Raw genomic sequence first — 16945 nt, 5'->3', positions numbered from 1 at the left:
ATTTATCCTACTGGCTTCATGACAGCCATTACCGGTTTGCAGGAAGCTTTTTTCTATTAGGGAGGGTTTCTTTAAACGCACACCAATGCAGCCAGGCAGTTTCCTGAAGAAGAAATTCTTTCAAATTCACGAGACCATGTTCCAATTACTTTTGACGACACCTGTACATACGCAGTTCCCGTATACAGAGACGAGCCCTCCCGTACGCCAGGACCCCGTATACAGAAACACGCACGAATTCCCACGCCCACTCTACTTCCCGCACACATGCACGAGCTCACTAATGAAACAATCTTGAGCAAACAGCGGGGTACAAAATAAAAAGAGAGAGGAGGGGCTTTCTCGGGATCTCAGGCTAACGTGTGTGAGTACAAGGAGCGGCTGCGGGAGGGCCGCCTGCGCGCCGCCGTCGGTGAGCCGCTGCTCGCCTCCTCGCAGCCAGCGCGAGGCGCTCGGAGAGGAGGGGGACCCGGGGTCCAGAGCCGCGCTCGAGCCCCGGCGAGTCGGTCGGTTGGCGGCTGCCGAACGCCGCCCCCGCCGCTTGTTCGCCGACCGTCGCGCGTGCATCGGAGGCGCGCGCGCGCCATGCGCCCCTCCCGCCGCTGCCCTGGAAGACCATGGTCCTTCTTCGGTCCTGCTGCTGCTGGCTGTCGCTGCGCAAGGGGAGCTTCGCCAGCGGAATCTACACGCTTGTGAGTTCCCGATCCCTCGTTGATCTGCGCGCGGCTCGAGTTGGTGTTGCGAACCTGTGGAGGCGACCGTAACGTGAAAAATAAAGGGAAATTCGTCAGCTAACTAAGGAGTAAAGTTTCTATTGCTAGCCTGTAGTGTGCAGATGTGAGAAATAAAGTTACTGCACTGACTTTAAATTAGCCCACATGTGATAAGGAATCAGGCGTTGAATTTGTTGTCGAGAAGAACAAACCGCACATGGTTCGAATGGAATTTTCATTGCTAACAGTGCTCCCTTCCATTTCTGAAAAGCAATAATGTTTGTGTAGTCTTGTTTCACATCATTAAGACAACGAGAAAATTCTGCAGTAGAAAGATTAGCCAAGTAACAGTTGTCTCGGCATTGTAAGACCCTAACTATACTGATTGAGTAACATGTTTAAAACTGAAGACTAAGCTCGCGTAATCTGAACGCTGAGCCTATGACCAAAAATAAAAAGGAAGAACATAATTGTTTTAATGGGACGTGTCGGAATGTTGCCCGGACTTTGAACAAATCTATTTTAATGACATTGTAAGGGTAGTTGTTCTTTTTTTAATCACACGACCACGAAGTAGAGGTTGGCGTCATGTACGACAGCCAGCAACTCTTTCTTACGTAAGTTGTAAATAGCGTTAAGAAGTATAACTACACCAATTACACACTAAACACTCAACAGAAACAATTTGCCCGTGTAGTCTTTCCTCCTCACTTATGCTGTCGAAGAAGTCATCCTGCCCGCATCAACGGCGATTTTATAACTAGTGTTAGAATGCAGGCATTCGTGCGGTTCTTTTAAAGCGAAGCTTTCGTGTCCTCACTGACGCCATTGTACGCCAATACGCCCTGCAGGAAAGCCAACTTTCTCTGCCGATGATGATGAATTATCGTGGTTGAAGTGACAGAAAAAAAAAAAACGCTTCCTGAGGCCGGAATCAAACCTGGGTCCTTCGTGTTACGCAGCCAGCGCCTATCCGATTGCTCGCAGTGTGCGATTAGCCAACCAAAGAATCCATCGCGAGAAAGCTTCGAGTTCAACAATCATCGTCGTTAGACGGAGGGACGCATGATTTTCTTCCTTTGGGTGTTATGTCTGCCACATTTATTTTCGGCCAGTTCAAACGACCTGTCGTCCCTTATGGGTTGATTCGTGTGGCGCTATAATTAATTTTGTTTAGGCGGGTATTGGTATTACGTAGTCATTTCATTCTTTCTTTGTGAAAGGTTGAAACACCGAAGCTTCACTTAATTCGTCTCAGTATAAGCTCCATACTAAATCTAGAGTTGCTTTGACTTCTTACCGTCAACCATACAACCGTCTTCATTTCCTTCGGGTACGTCATTAACCCATCCTGTGACATTTCAGCTAGTTTAAACCACCTTCGTTTTCTGAATGTTTAGCTTATGGGCTGGCTCTAAGCTTCGCACTAGGTTCTTGCTCATTTATTCAAAAAAATTTCTCCCCGGTCAGTTAATATTAAACTACAATCTCAAGTTGCTCAAGTATATCCGTACGTATTCACAACCGTGCGTACTTACATTCAATTTCTCTCCACGTAGCGCAGTTAAGCCTTCATTCAGCCAACGCACAGAGGCTCGTTTCTCTATCTAATCCCCGTCCCGATTGGAAAATTTTAACCCTTCCCCCGCCCTTATGAACGGTTGAGCAGCCCGCACATTTCTGAATATTAAGTCTGGATCCTTAAAATTCTCCTCAGTTTTCTAAGCTTTCAACCAGAGAAGGGGTTTCCATGGTACTAAGCGGAGTGTGTGCCGTAATCTTATATATTAAGTCCGCGGTCTTCAACGCCAAGGGAGTCATTGGGGAATGGTTAGGCTTTGTTTTTTACTACGGTTAGCGAAGTTTCCATTTTTAAATATACGTAAGAAACAAGGAAAGGGAGAAAAAAACGCGTCGAGAACGGGGACCAAACCCTTTCTTTTTTTTCTTACGTAAATTTTAACTCGGAAATTTCACTAACCGTAGTATAAAGAAACCCTAACCATTCCCCTATGCCTCCCTTGGCGTTGAAGACACTGCCGGCCTTTCTGTATTTTCTGAACGAGCTCAGCATGCATAACCACACACGCACACACACACACACGCACGCACACACATTTATATATATATATATATATATATATATATATATATATATATATATATATATATATATATATATATATATATATATATATATATATATATATATATATATATATATATATATGGGCATTGCGTCTCTGTTTGTTGAAGTGCAGGAATTCCAGCACAACATCTTCTTAGATGACGTAAATGTCATCTAGCGTTGAAGAATTCGGCCTAACTTCAGCGTGTTCACTAGTGTGACGGAAATATGGGGTTGTGCTGATGCTACTTGCGGTTATTCTGGTTAATACCTAATATATAAGGTGGGGTGTACACTTCTAGCCTTTAGTCAAGAAATGTCGATGAGGAGTTTTGGGTGACAATATCCCAAAATTAGTTAAAACCGCAGAGCGTGGTTTTCGGAATACCTCTCTTCTATTCTCAGTGTCGCCAACTGTGCACATGCCTTTAGAAACTTCGAAATGCATTCGGGCTTTGTGACAGTAAGAAGAATAGATAATTGGGTAGGCTTATCTCCCAGATGCATACAACGTAAACGCGGAGGCGTGAAAAAGGTGCCATTGTATCCCCTCTTTGCACTGGCGGACGCTACTGCGCACGCTACTCTCCCTGACTGAAATCAGCCACAGCTTTCGCAATTCTGCGGGCGGTAGATTAAAGAGATACCATCACCAATATCGCCATCATCAGCCTATGAATGTCTGCTGCATGACGAATGTCTGTCCTATATACCCCCAATCGTTCCTGCCCCGCGCTTTTCGAGTTTGTTCTTTATCCATTATTTTTTAACACGAAAGTGTTTTATTCCCAGTTAGACGAAGATTTCGCCAACGTCATACCCGTCACGGAAGTGACGCCTGTACAACGAAGCAAGCGGCCTGTAAAGGGTGCAACCCTGCACACAGGGTCTTCTTGCGGGGAAGCTACCTTTAGTGCTAAAGAGTACGTTATACTTAGGGTTGCTCCTTTTCGGGTTTTATATTTTAACACGAAAGTGTTTTATGCCGTGTTACCCCAATATTTCACTGACGTTATATCTGTCACGGAAATGACGCCAGTGCACCTTTGACGAAGCGACCCGCCAGCAGGACGTCGCTCACCAAGCACACCCACAAGACCGCCGCCGACCCGCAAATCATGCTCAGATTCAGATTTCGCTGCACATTTCACTTTCGTGTCTTACCGAATCCTATGTCAGAGGAGTCAACCACAGTTTTTTTATTCTCGTTCCTCCATCGGTGGACGATAAGGACAAAAGACGTTTGCTTCATTCACCAGCCACCACAGCCATCTTTTCGTGCTGACCCTGGGCCGTCACAGAGACTAGTTGGTGTAATTGACCGCGTCCCACATAAGCTAGCAGCAATAAACATGGCTGCGGTATTGTAGCGGTGCTTTTTTATGGTACTGCTGGAGTGCGAATATGAATCAACACACGGATTATTCAGTTCTTGTTACCGCATTTACGACTACACTGCTGATGTCGTGTGGCATTGAATGTGAAAATTTTTCATTGTTGGAATTTCTGGAATTCTTTTTTTGTTTGTTTGTGGAATAACGGCGTCCTTCGCTGCAGGAATGCAGTTTATCGAGTTATTCGCGGCTAGTTTCTTCGAATAAAACAATAATCTGTGTTGTCCTCAAGGTCTTTTGATGCTGGCGCTAAGCAATGTGATGTTGCCTAAACAGTTTCTATTATACAGTACCGTATCATATATTATCAAATTATACGTTCCAATAAATAGTTAAAATCGCTGCGTAGATTTTATGTTTGAAACAACCCTGCTACAATAACACCGTGCTCGCGCTAGTGTAGTTAGGATAAATATTTTGAGACCCAACTTGCAGATACTACATGGTACCGTACACTTTTCGCCGATTTCGTCCGCGTTGAGCAAGTCACTCCTTTTTCAGTTGCCCAACGATCAAGCCCAGTTTGATATCGGCATTACCCTTAACTCGCCGTCTACGGCCTGGACCTTTATGATTTCAAGGTCGTTGCTACGGGCAACAGTTCTGTTCAATGCGCCGCAACGGCGTAAGTGCATGCAAGAAGATATCAGCTTACGAAAACAATTTCCGTTAACTTGTTTCAGAAGCATCAGCGCCTTTAACAACGCTCTCCCACCCAGTTGCGCGCCTAGCCCTTGCGTGTCTCAGGTAACGAGCGAAGTTGTTCATTATATAGGAGCGCCTGCACGGCCCAGGGAGGCAGGGCGTCCCTTCGCTAACAAGTCAATTTCCAGGAAGCTATCTCGTAAAGTGCCACCCTAAGGGACTTTGCACTGTAAACTAGTCACAATGAGGAAACGTGGGAGCGTGTGCAGCTGCGGGATTTTGCCGTCGTGCGTTCATTGGGCGGAGGTTGCGTCTTTTTCGCGACACCGGGTTTACTTGACACCCCACTGGCGTCCATGCCCCGCTGACGCTATTTCCGGCCTTGCTGAACTTCAGGAGATCACGCAAGCGGCGATAAGGCACTGGGCGCGAATTGAGATACCTAATTACGTTCCGGGAACTCCCGTGTGTTCGCTATTTTAATATATTCGGACAACACCGTTAAAGCTTGCAAGAAATATCTACAATCGGGATGTATTTGTACCGCTAAGTTACGTAATTTTTAAGGCTGTCAGCGCCACTAGTTTTAAAATAAAAAAAATACAAAGTCGTGGGGCTCATTTTCATAGATCCTATCCCTATAAAATTGGTCAATGCCAATGAATTCTATCCTGCGATATTTCGAACGTCACTTCAAAGTAAGCTTTTAGTTTAACGTTTGGCCAGTGTTAAATTGTAAGGAAATGTGCTTGCACCTAGTCTTTAAAATAACGAACCTTCCCACAAAAATATGGTTTCTTAACAAAAAGTAATTATTTATATTATTACATTAATTTGCTAAATTTAATTTAAATTTGCTTCAATATAACATTTAAAGCCTTGTTTGTGTGTTCTACTGTTTATAAAAAAACAAATAAAAGGCGAGAGAATCATTAGCTTAAGATCTATTATACTTCTTTTTTTTTCGTGTGTAATCCGTGAAGACGGCATATATTACTGCTTTTTATTCCCGGCAGTTCTAAGAATAGGGCTCACCGCAATTTCGTTTGGCGCAAAACGACGTTTTCGTTACAGAAAAAAATTGTACGTAAAACAAAATATTTCAAACTTCCAGCTTCCTAAATAGTCTCATCTCGCACCACAAGTTCTTATGAGGTACTTTGCGGGCATGCAGTCCGTTTGAAAGATGAAATTGCACGAATACCTGCTAAGCCTATTATAGCGTTCCTTCTGTACCTGGCTGCATCTACGCACATAGGTCCTGTGTGGATGGGATATCTCTGGGCCAGGGCCAACACCCGTTGTTATTAACATGATTAACAAGCTAGGTCCGCCCCTCCCCCCCCCCCCTCCCCCCGTCAATTCGCTAACGATACGCACTTACCGGCCGGAAGTCGATGGCGGAAATGGCGGCAATAGACCTATCCCTCTCCCGTAGGCCGACCCGCACAATCATAATGTCGGATTCAAAAACGGCCGTGTGAAATTTCACCGGAGGCGTGATTACGCAGGCTCTCAAAATTCTCAATAAAAATACACCCGACGCCTCAGAAGAACTGACATGGACTCTAGCCCACACGGGCTTGGCAGGAAACGAGGCAGCAAATAGGGCAGCTCGAGAGCTCATCGTGCGAGTTGGACCTGGCCCCGACCTCTTTCACGGAGCTCTATCAGCTCGAGACAGTCTCCTGACATACCAGGAGATCATGGCGCCCTACTGAATCTTCTGCCGCCAGCTACCACCAGCCAACCCGGCGTTTTCCGATGCCAAGTAAAGGTCACGACGACTCGGGAAAACGAACACACTGTCATGCAGATATTGAATGCACGTGACCTGCCCCACAGTGTAACCCTCCCTGAACTGCCCCGCGAGCGGGCAAGTAGAAACACCAGAACACGCCAAGGGGAAATGCCCCATAGTCTGTTTCTCCAAGACACCAGATCACGAGCTCTGGGCTAAGGTGTTATAGGAAGCTCAGACCTGACGATCCAACAGAGCGTCACGACAAGAGAAGCCATGGTCACCAGCCAGCTGACGCTACCGGTCACCACGCTACCCTAAGTAACAATTTATCTGGTTAATAGAGTTTATTTCCCCCTTTCTCTTACAGCGTTTCTCCTGCCTTACTCCGTCACTAAGGTCCCCGTGTCCTTCAAACGATGATACTCAAGCTCAGATTTATATCTGGCCTGAATGGCTCAACTTGATCCAGACTGAAGTCCAACTGTGCCAAAGGGATACGGGCGCCCTGAATCCTGAGTTCCTGATATTTCTTCTTATTCTGAGCGTGTGGCCTGACTAGACTGAGCCGCGCTTTCAGCTCTGTTACAAATTCCACTCAAAGAAGGTGCTGCGTCCTTGTCTCGACTTCTCAAATTTGCGCTGTTGTTAACCGCATAAGCCAATTACCGCAGGACGGTCGATTCTGTCGGCAGGTGACATAAATAAGACTGTACAAGAGATGTCTTGAGGGAGGGCCGCCTCATTTTTCTACCTGACATATTTGTTATTATGGAATGGCTATTTTTTTTTTTACTTAGCAAAGTTGTCTTGTCTTCGTGGTCTGTTCAAACTTTGAGTGGGTAACGAACTCTCAAACGTCACGTCATAATTTACATCTTTCCGGTCTCCATTTGAAAACGTTGTCTAGTTACATTGCCAGGTTAAGCTCAACACTTCGTGCGCCCTGGTCTGAGTTCCTGCGACCGATTTAGGCGCATTTGTAATCGAGAAAAGTCACTTTGAAGGAGCCGATTCTCTCTGAGCGTTTCCCCTGCCCATTTGTCGACGTTAACGTTGACAAAGTTAAATTTAGCGGCTTTAAGTATGTTTAACCTGTAAAAACTATGCGTAAATAAACAAAAAGTCAATTTTCACCACGAAATGGGAGGAAATGAAAATGTTGAAGGCTGAGATAGCACGAAAACGTATCTCAACCCATTCCTACATCATTGCGCTACGTGGTGTGGGGCAGAGGAGTTTTAGGGCGAAAGCCTTAAATACTTGTTTCAAGAACGCGCGTTGTGAGGTTCAGAAAATACGTGGTCCAAAAAAGTTGAGGTTGCGCTGTTCGGAGAGTGGAAGTCGTTGATCGTCCGTCAGGAAAGCAAAACAATAGCGTAGATGGAAACGCGACGGAGGGCTTTGCAAAATTTGGGTGACGCCGCGTGCGCCGGGAAATGGCGGTGGTTCGCGAACGAGACGAGCTTAGGAGGGTGCAGTCCAAGGGGCTTGTGAACGGCCTCAGCGAAGACCACAACATGGCTATTCAAGGTGGGCCTCATGCGATCGCATCTGTGTTCGTCATGTGCAGTGATACGGGATGTACAGGCGGGGACTTAATATTCCGGACCACGTGAGTGCGGGGCAAAAGCCACCGATGCGCACAGAGGCCTGGCGCCTGTTGTCGAGACCAGCGCGGCGCGCATGCGCGTCCTTTTTTACTCGCTGGCACGCTGATTTTCTCGCTTCCTGCAGCGGTGCAGCGATGGCCACCGAAGCCTCGCAAAGTGACGCCTTTGTAGCATTCCTTTCATCCCGATGGAACATTTGCGGCGTAATATGACGATTGCGCCGGCTTTGGCGCAATTGCTTCTTGCGTCCTGATATATGTTTACGGGGATTATTTTGCTTGGTATTTTCCTATTTTGTGCTTCCGGATTGTGCTTAATATTTGTGCTTAATATTTTGCGGAATATTAAGTCCCCGTCTGTACACCACTATGTAATGTGTTGGCCAGAGTATGATGTCGAGCAGACTGCAATGCTCTCAGCGATTCGAAAGTTTGCAGCCCCACACAACACTCTGGACCCCGTCATCTTCCCAAGGGGTCATTGGATGCTGCGCAGAGACGTGTCGCGCCTTCTACTAACCTCCCTTCGGGAGACGGAACTTGCAAACTCGTGGTGAAAGGACCGTAATATTGACTAATTAGGAGGAGCTTTGGCGGAACAATCGCCGGCATATCCAGCCAGGCTACTGGCTGGATATCCAGCCCACACAACAACAAACCACCACCACATGAATGGGTGACGTCCGCAGCCGCAAGATTCAACAGAAAGTCCAGCAGCAGATCAGGAGATGGTTCAACAAGGCTTACGCCTTCATATTCTTAGAAAGCTTTAAGCATCGCCCGTAATTTTTTCATTTGCTGCAGAAATCTTAGAAATAACGATATCTGGTTTTCGAGGTCCCCGTTTGTGAATTTTACTTGCTTATTTAGCAACCGGTCCGTAAAGTTTGACTTGGGCTGGTTTGCTACCAAATCGTGTTCCCGAAAAAAACGTCTGCGCTCACTTTAAGTTTCACCTTTATGGTACCCTTTTGGTTCAACTAAAATCACCCCAAAAAACCTTATTTGTAACTCCGACAGGCCTTAAGGTTTCTTTCCGTGTTAGTTTAGCGCACTTGCGCTTTGCAAAAGTTGTTTCAATGCTAATTAACATCACCAGAAACCAGAGTTTCAAGAAGACAGGGAAAAGAAGAGGTCAAGCATCTGTTGGGCCGACAAAATAACGGTATTTCTGGAGTAAATCCTTCATCAACTCTGTATACATAAATTATAAAATTTGTGTAAATCACAAATAATGGTGTAATTCCTGTTTGTAACAAGGACTGAACGGTACTTAGGTGGCCGGAATCAGCAGTGCTTTAGTTTTCTGAAAAGGCCCCTGCGCCTGCAACGCTTGAAGCCTCTCTTAAAAGAGGCTACCCTGCTGGGACGGGACGTGTCAGCGGCTGTCCAAATGGGGCTGTAATGCTTGACTGTAGGTACTTGCTTTATATTTCTTTCCGTCCATTATATATATATATATATACATATCTGTTGTAATGTCATCCCCTCCAAAATTCTATTTGCAGCGGTCACCTACTCTCGAGCCCGTGCTTTTCGGCATGTTATTATTGATTTCCTGTTTTAAATGACCAGCGAGAAGCTGCCAGCTCTTGTGACGGGGAAGACGCATGTGCATTGCAGGTAAACAAAACTGTCAACTCCTATTACCATCGCTAACCGTTGTTGATGAAGAATGCCGTTGTGCCAGGGATACCGGCAGACTGGACGTTTTCGCACCAAAAACATCGAACCCTATTCATAAACGGTACCGAATCTTCTTTCTCTTTTTATTGCTTGCGGATCACTGGGCTACATAGGAATAATTTTAGAGCTGTGCCCTTTTGTGTCGGTAAGAAAAGGAAAAGAGGGCAAGAATCCCACAAAAACATCACGAAACAGTTCTTGGTACAGCTTAGCCAACGACTACGCGGGATTATTAAAAAAAAAAAAAACTAAAGTTTGTTGCAGCGAACTTGTGCTCCGCAATGAACTTAAACAATGCACAAACATGAGAAAGCAGTAAACAGCGAAGAGGGTCGCTGGCGAATTAAATGTCGCGGAGTTTGCTTTCCACGCATTTATCGGTTGTGCTCTCGTTTCTAGGTACATGGGATTCGATCGAGAACACTTCCGATCAGACAAGAACAACCTGCGATCGGGACTGTAACGCTTCCCCCTTTTCCCATCAAGCAAGCTTGCCGATGTGGCATGCGAAAAATTCGCATGAAATTAAAGTAAAGATAGCCGAGCACAAATAATCAAACTAAGCAAACAAATCAGAGACCATGGCTCACGGCATTACCCCCTTTGAGAACGCATCGACCCGATGCTAAAATAAAACGGTTGTTTAAACAACACAACGTTCGCCGTCTGGAATATTAAAAGGCTCAAGGCGAAGCAGGTGAAGCGTCCCGTAGTGACCATCGGAGACAAGTTGCCCAACACGCCTTGAAATCTATGGGACCCGGAACACCGTCGCCGGAGCTTCTCTCTGTGTCGTCGGCGTTTGATATGGGCCCAAACCACCGCAAAGTCACCCGGGTGGCATTCGCCGTCTCGGCGTCGGAAGTTGTAGCGTCAGGCGCCCACGAGCGCTGGTTTGTCGTGCGAACTATAGGGCAAACTGCGGGCCTCCTCCTCGCATAGCAGGTGTCCTCGGACGTGGGCCCATACGGAAATACCTTAAGGTGTTCTTCACAAAAACAGAGGCTTCTATCATGGCGCATCGCTTTGCCGTGACTGAAAGAAACCGGCTATGGTTTAACCAAGCGAACAACGAGGTCTTTTTGTACGCAATTGACCCGGAGTTGAAATCAAGACTTTTAAGACAGCTCCCTCGTAGCCTAGAGACATTATATCATCGACTACGACTGAACTCGGCTAACACCAACAGTTACCTTTTTCGCGTCGAACTGACGACCAACCCGTACTGCGACAAAGTTGTTCTTCTGTAGAAACCGTGGAGCATATTTTATTAGAATGTGTGGCCTACTTGGCACCAAGATTCCGTTTTTTAAAGATATTGAACCCCTAGATCAAGGACCAGTAACTTTGAAGACTATATCCTAGGACCATGGAATTGCCCCTCAAAGCAGCGTCAGGCTATAAAAAATTTGTTTTCTTATTTCGAGGAGATTGGTCACATTTAAATTGTAAATTTTGTGACACAATCTAAAAAAAAGTCCGTCAAGCACGTCAAGCCACGCCAATGTTCTTTTTTTTTTCTGCCCACCTCTTTGTAGAGCCTGTTTTCCTTACATCCCCGACCACTAGAGAAGCAGCAGCAGCAGGACGTCGAACATCGTAGTCTTCTGACTTGCGTAGACAAGCTCAAACGGATTTATATGCGCACCCTGGATAGCTGTGCATATTGTAGGCAAAGTGTCGGGGGCTGCAGGCGCGTCGTAGGTAGTGTTCTTCTGGTTTTCGTTGCGTCGTTGGAGGATTTGCGGTATTTCGCCGTAAAGCAACTCTCCCACCAGAAGCTGCTACTTTTGGTATCCGCTTGGTGTGCTGGGGGTCATTCCGCGCGTGAACTCAGCGTTGCTGCGGCGGCTCGGTGAACTGCAGTGTATGGGTACGGTCACGGCGAACGGTTGAAACGCGCCAGACCTCGGCTGGTGTGAGGCAGGTATTCGTAGATCTCAGTTGTGCGCTGCCTGCCCAGGTAAGGGGCGTGATTCGTCTACTGAGAATCCTCGCAGACCGAGTCGTGTGTAAAGACAACGACGGTAGATGTGGCGGGCTTTTCCGTAGTGGTAGCATAGCGGACGGTGATCGGAAATTCATTACACGTTGGTGTTCCTCGGGGTCCGCTGTAGCATTAGAGGTTGTCGACCAGCCGACAACGGAAGGCGGACGGCAGATGGTCCAAAACGACGAACGGCATTGTCGTAAACCGTAGCCCGAAGCTTGCGGCTTGTGAGGTGCTTTTGGCGGCGCAGAAGTTGTCGGTGTTTGCTGCCCTTCTTCCCGGATTACGTCGGTAAGGGAAGCGACTTTCGTCTTCGGCGTCGTTTCCGCTGTTCTTCGCAGTCGACTGACGGGAAGCGCTCTTACGACACATTTGGCACCAAAGCTGCCAGGACCGAAGCCTATGCATGTAGCTTGATATATTTTTTGGCGTTACACAAATAAGGGAAGGAAAGCCAGCAGTTCAGAAGCCCGCGAAAGCATTAGGAAGTGGTTTTATTTTTACAGCGAAGCTGTCTTGCCCTAGGTTTAGACCACAATACCGTGCGTCTATCGGGCCGTGTCGACAAATTATCGCCCGCGCTGGCTCCAGAGCCAGTATAGAATACTCTGTAGCTCTCAATCTAATATAAATATACTATTCGATCGATAAAACTACACTGAAATTGGGCGCTAACACGAATCTATCATTCCTCCGAATTTAGTTCACTTCACTGTTAACAGTGAAGTGGTAAACGTTAGAGAATTCTCGCCTGTTGTCGATGCAGAGGTTACGGCAAACCACTGCAACCCTTGTTTTATCTAAACCACCCGGAAACAAATCACGTGACAAATAATTAAGAATTTATTCTAACGACGTTATGTGCGTGTGTCTTTATTCGATCAGTATAGTAAGTCAACATACCTTAATGTAGCAATTTACCAATACAGCTTCGCTAGTCTTCCATATTCACTGCAGTGGACGGGCTCTAAGTTTTTATAATGACGTTTTTAATTTTAATGCTAGAAAAAAAAAACCGGAAGAACACGCGCCCAAGGAAGAGACCGAACGGAATATTTTTTATTGTACAAATGTTTTTTTTTAATTATTTATGCGTTGTTATCGTAACTAAATGTGATGTGGTATCTTTTAGGTCGGTTTATAAGCTGGAAGATCATTACCACGTTTAATTACGCCCTGAATTGCGCCGGAACTGCAGGGCTCGTTCCTACCGGGGAATGGATTGTCGCATCGAAAGGAGGTGGAGTGGGAGGGGGGGAGGGCATCTTCAGTTGAATACTCCATTCGAGACCCCTGCTGCAACGGCATTTTCAACGAGCCGAAGGTTGGAGTCAGGACCGGAGCTGGACAGCTCCTTCTCCCACTGCTCACGGGGAGGGTGCGGAATTGTACCACTCTAAGAAAAAGGGTAGAAAAAAGGAGGAAATCGAGGGTTTCCTCCCCCGGACCAGCGAGATTCTCCCTTTAGCTAATTACACGTAGCGCCCTCTGTACGGCCTCTACGAAACACCGAAACGGGGAGGAAATATTCTCCCCTGTCGTCTGCAATCTGCTGTCGGCGCCGACGCCAAAAACGAAACCGTTCATCGTTGCACTGTGGATACGGCGACTATGAGCAACACCTCCCCTGTGGTGTGCTGCTTGCTTGTTTTCTCGCTGTCTTTCTTTTTATTATTACCATGTGCCCGTCACGCTAACGCACGGCTCGCCAGCCGTGTGTTTGAAGCACATTCTGTGGGCACCGCTGCATGCTTGCTGTGTGCGACTCGCCTGCGCCCTGTTCAACGTTACCACTGCATTTGTGGACGTTTTATACTGACGCCCAAGGGTAAAAGAGGTCAGCGATGATAGCAAACTGCCCCTTTTTTCGTCAACGAGCACGGACCGCAGCATATTGAAGCATCAGTTACCAACAACAAGAGGCCCCCATTCAGCAACATCTTGGCTGAATGGTTGCCAGACCAGCGGTGCGCTCTACGGTAAAATAGCGAAGGCGAGGCAATAAGTATCATTACCTAAACATACCTGCCGCACTGTTTCGTGAAACGTTTTTTCTTCTTTGAGCTATTTTACTGCTTCTTACAAAACCTCAAATAAATAAAACTTTGAAATTGCACGGGTTACATTTGATGAAATAACAAAACCCACTTAAGGCTTACGCACTGCCGTGGGGTATCGAAACAAGCAACGATCTCACTGTTCCTGCGCGCCTGCTCGGCGATCAGGGTTATAAATACTTTACCGCCGTTGCAATGTTTAGTTGTGGCTTGTGATCATGCGGACATGTGTAAAGTGTACTATATGTTGTGGTGTATTATATAATAGCTTGCGATGTTGTGTGTTGCGTGTATTGTGCGTTGGCAGTGCGTTTAATGAAGTGTATGTCGCTGTGTTGTGCTATGTTTCTTCCCAATATGTGCCCGCCCACATGCGGCCTCTGTGATGTTGGCTATAATAATATACGTTATCCATAAAGGAAACCAAGGAAACGCCTTGATGTTAAGTGCCCACTGATGGTGATGCTTAGTAGCTGCCCTTCCCCACCCCTACTTTTTTTTTTTTTTTGCGTCATCTATCGGTCATTTTAAAACGTTTACGGTTGCTTTACTTCGAGCACGCCAGGGGGCGAGCATTGTCTTCTCGCTCCGACGGTTGCGATGGTAGCGACAGCGACGGATACGTTTTTCCTGTTGCCTACATTGCCTTTGCGCTGAGATTGCAGACGATCCGCGTTTTGATGCATCAGTTGTAGCAAGGAATGACGACTAACAACTGGTTGTTCTCAAACGGCCGCACTGGATGCTTGTGATCTCGAGTGCGGTGAACGGCGGGGTTACGAGCCTTTCGGAAATAAAGGCGGCATTTTGGAAGCAAACGGTATGACTTCTACTTTGTTTACGGCGGCGCGTTCGCTCTGAACGCGTAGGCGGGGCGCGCAGCGAGACGAATGCAAGAACTAACTAACTAACTAAGTGGTTCGAGTGAAAAGGAAAGGAGATGCACTGGGGATATTATTGAGCCCAGCTGGGGGCTCACCTGCATACAACCCAGTGCGGGGGAGAGGGGGAGGAGGGGTATATTAAGATTAGAGAGGCGAAAGGGAGTGATAAAAGGATAGGTAGGAGAAAGCGAGTGATAAAAGGATAGGTAGGAGAAAGGGAGTGATAAAAGGATAGGTAGGCGAGCAACAAGAGCGAGGAGCCTCGACGTGAATATCCGTGAAGCAGCAGCAATGGCGCGTCCAGCAGACTATTGTCTATAGGCGCTGAGCAAGTCCTAGAAGTCGCGCATATACGATTGGCGACATCGCTTGCTAACCGCAGTTCTGGTGCTCGGTAGGTAATTTATTTGTTATTTTAGCGCATTTTAAGCGCACACAACCAAGGTAACCTACGTATTTGTACTTCCTTGATCCTCAAACCGATCAGCTCGCTAGGCCTTTCTCGCATGACAAGCCTTGCTTGGGTGACGCTGCCAGGAGAGCAACACTCCTCCGTTAGCTCACGAAAGGGGGAAATCTTCCTCCACTCCTAGGGGTAGAAACGCGCTCCTCCCTCTTAAAGGGAGAATCTTTCTACCTCTTAGGGAGAAATATATGATACATTCCTGTTCCACCCTTAAGGGAGAAACTACCACACCCTTTTTTCTTAGAGTGACCAATCTCATGTTTCGCCGAACACTCCCACAGGCCGGGTGTAGCATATGCGCGGGAGTATCGCGGGAGAGGGAAGAGCTAGTGCAGAAGAATAAGTGCCGAAAAGTGCACCACGTTAAACCTGAGGGAGTCTCATGTTCAGATGACATCATAAAGCAGTAGCAAATACGTGGAGTATAAATTAGGCGCAGGAGCTGCCTTCAACAACAACAAGAAACTGGTTGATTCCTCTGTCATAGGAATCGGTCAAACAAGAAAGTGAAATGTGCAGCGAAATCTGCAGCTGAGCATAATCTGCGGGTCGGCGGCTGTCTTGTGGGTGTGCTTGGCGAGCGACGTCCTTCCGGCGGGTCGCTTCGGCAAAGGTGTACTGGCGTCATTTCCGTAACGGATATGCCGTCAGTGAAATCTTGGTGTATCCCGGCATAAGACACGTTCGTGTTAAAATGTAAAACCCGAAAACCAACACCCTGAAGTATAACGTACTCTTTAGCACTAAAGTTGCTTCCCCGCAAGAATACCCTGTGTGCAGGGGTTCACCCTTTATAGGCCGCTTGCTTCGTTGTACTGGCGTCAAATCCTTGATGGATGTGACGTCAGTGTCTTTGTTTATCCCGGAATAAAACACTTTCGTGTTAAAAAAATGGGGTTGAAGTAGCTTAATGCGGACACAAAACGGCTTGGATACAAGGCGAAGCATGATTTGGATCGCGAGCGCATGCTGATCTGTTTCGATGCGCTGTGATGGATGATTTTAAACGTGAATGCACTTTAACTTGTGAAGACAAAATGAAGCAACGTGTCGGCGGTTAGGTGTAAGAGGCACTGTACTGCTGTTTGCGGGCCTACGCACGTACAAACCAGCGTCACAGCCGAGGCAATTTCCCTGAACATAAAAGAAAGCTTCGTTTTAACGTCGATTTACATGGAGGGGAAACCGCGGGATTTTCCAAAATCAGAATAAGAAAGGCATTTTATGCCGTCCTGTAGGGAAGTCAGTACTGAGATTTTCCCTTAGATTCACGCGTAAAAGGGAGGCGCGAAGTCTTTTATATTTTGTTTCACCTCAGAGATGCGAGCGCATAAGATAAGCTCCCAAATCCCCTTTATGTGAGGCGCCAGGTAATCACATTTACGGCTCACGCCCACGCTGCAGGCCCAACGGCTTATTATTCCATTGTCTTTTTGTATTATAGCAGAAGAAGGTTCTAAAAATGGGGAAAATAAGGGACAACGAGCAATTATCTTTAAGTGGTGATTCCTTCATACCTCAGTGTCATAAAACATTAACTGCGACGTCGTTCCGCTCAAGTATTCCTTTTTCCTCGTGCATGTTGGTACAAATTCAGTACATGGAAGCAAAACGACACAATAAAATACT

General features: G+C 46.7%; 1 protein-coding gene across 2 annotated transcripts in view; it reads left to right on the top strand.

Annotated features, from left to right (window-relative positions):
* The first annotated feature begins 456 nt into the window (after nucleotides 1-456).
* Nucleotides 457-16945, top strand: part of LOC144173194 (uncharacterized) — a 98725-nt gene continuing 82236 nt past the window's right edge. Inside the window, exon 1 of one of the 2 annotated variants that reach the window (XM_077701707.1) lies at nucleotides 457-692. In XM_077701707.1, coding sequence (XP_077557833.1) covers nucleotides 618-692 — 75 coding nt within the window. In that variant the 5' untranslated portion in view covers nucleotides 457-617. The remainder of the gene's footprint in view (nucleotides 693-16945) is intronic. The other variant, XM_077701706.1, reaches the window with a different exon arrangement.

The sequence above is a fragment of the Haemaphysalis longicornis genome, unplaced genomic scaffold, assembly GCF_048455015.1.
Source record: "Haemaphysalis longicornis isolate Haplotype H1 unplaced genomic scaffold, Haemaphysalis longicornis Haplotype H1 scaffold_3, whole genome shotgun sequence".
In the NCBI taxonomy this organism is placed as follows: domain Eukaryota; kingdom Metazoa; phylum Arthropoda; class Arachnida; order Ixodida; family Ixodidae; genus Haemaphysalis; species Haemaphysalis longicornis.
This window is presented reverse-complemented; position numbering and strand designations above follow the sequence as displayed.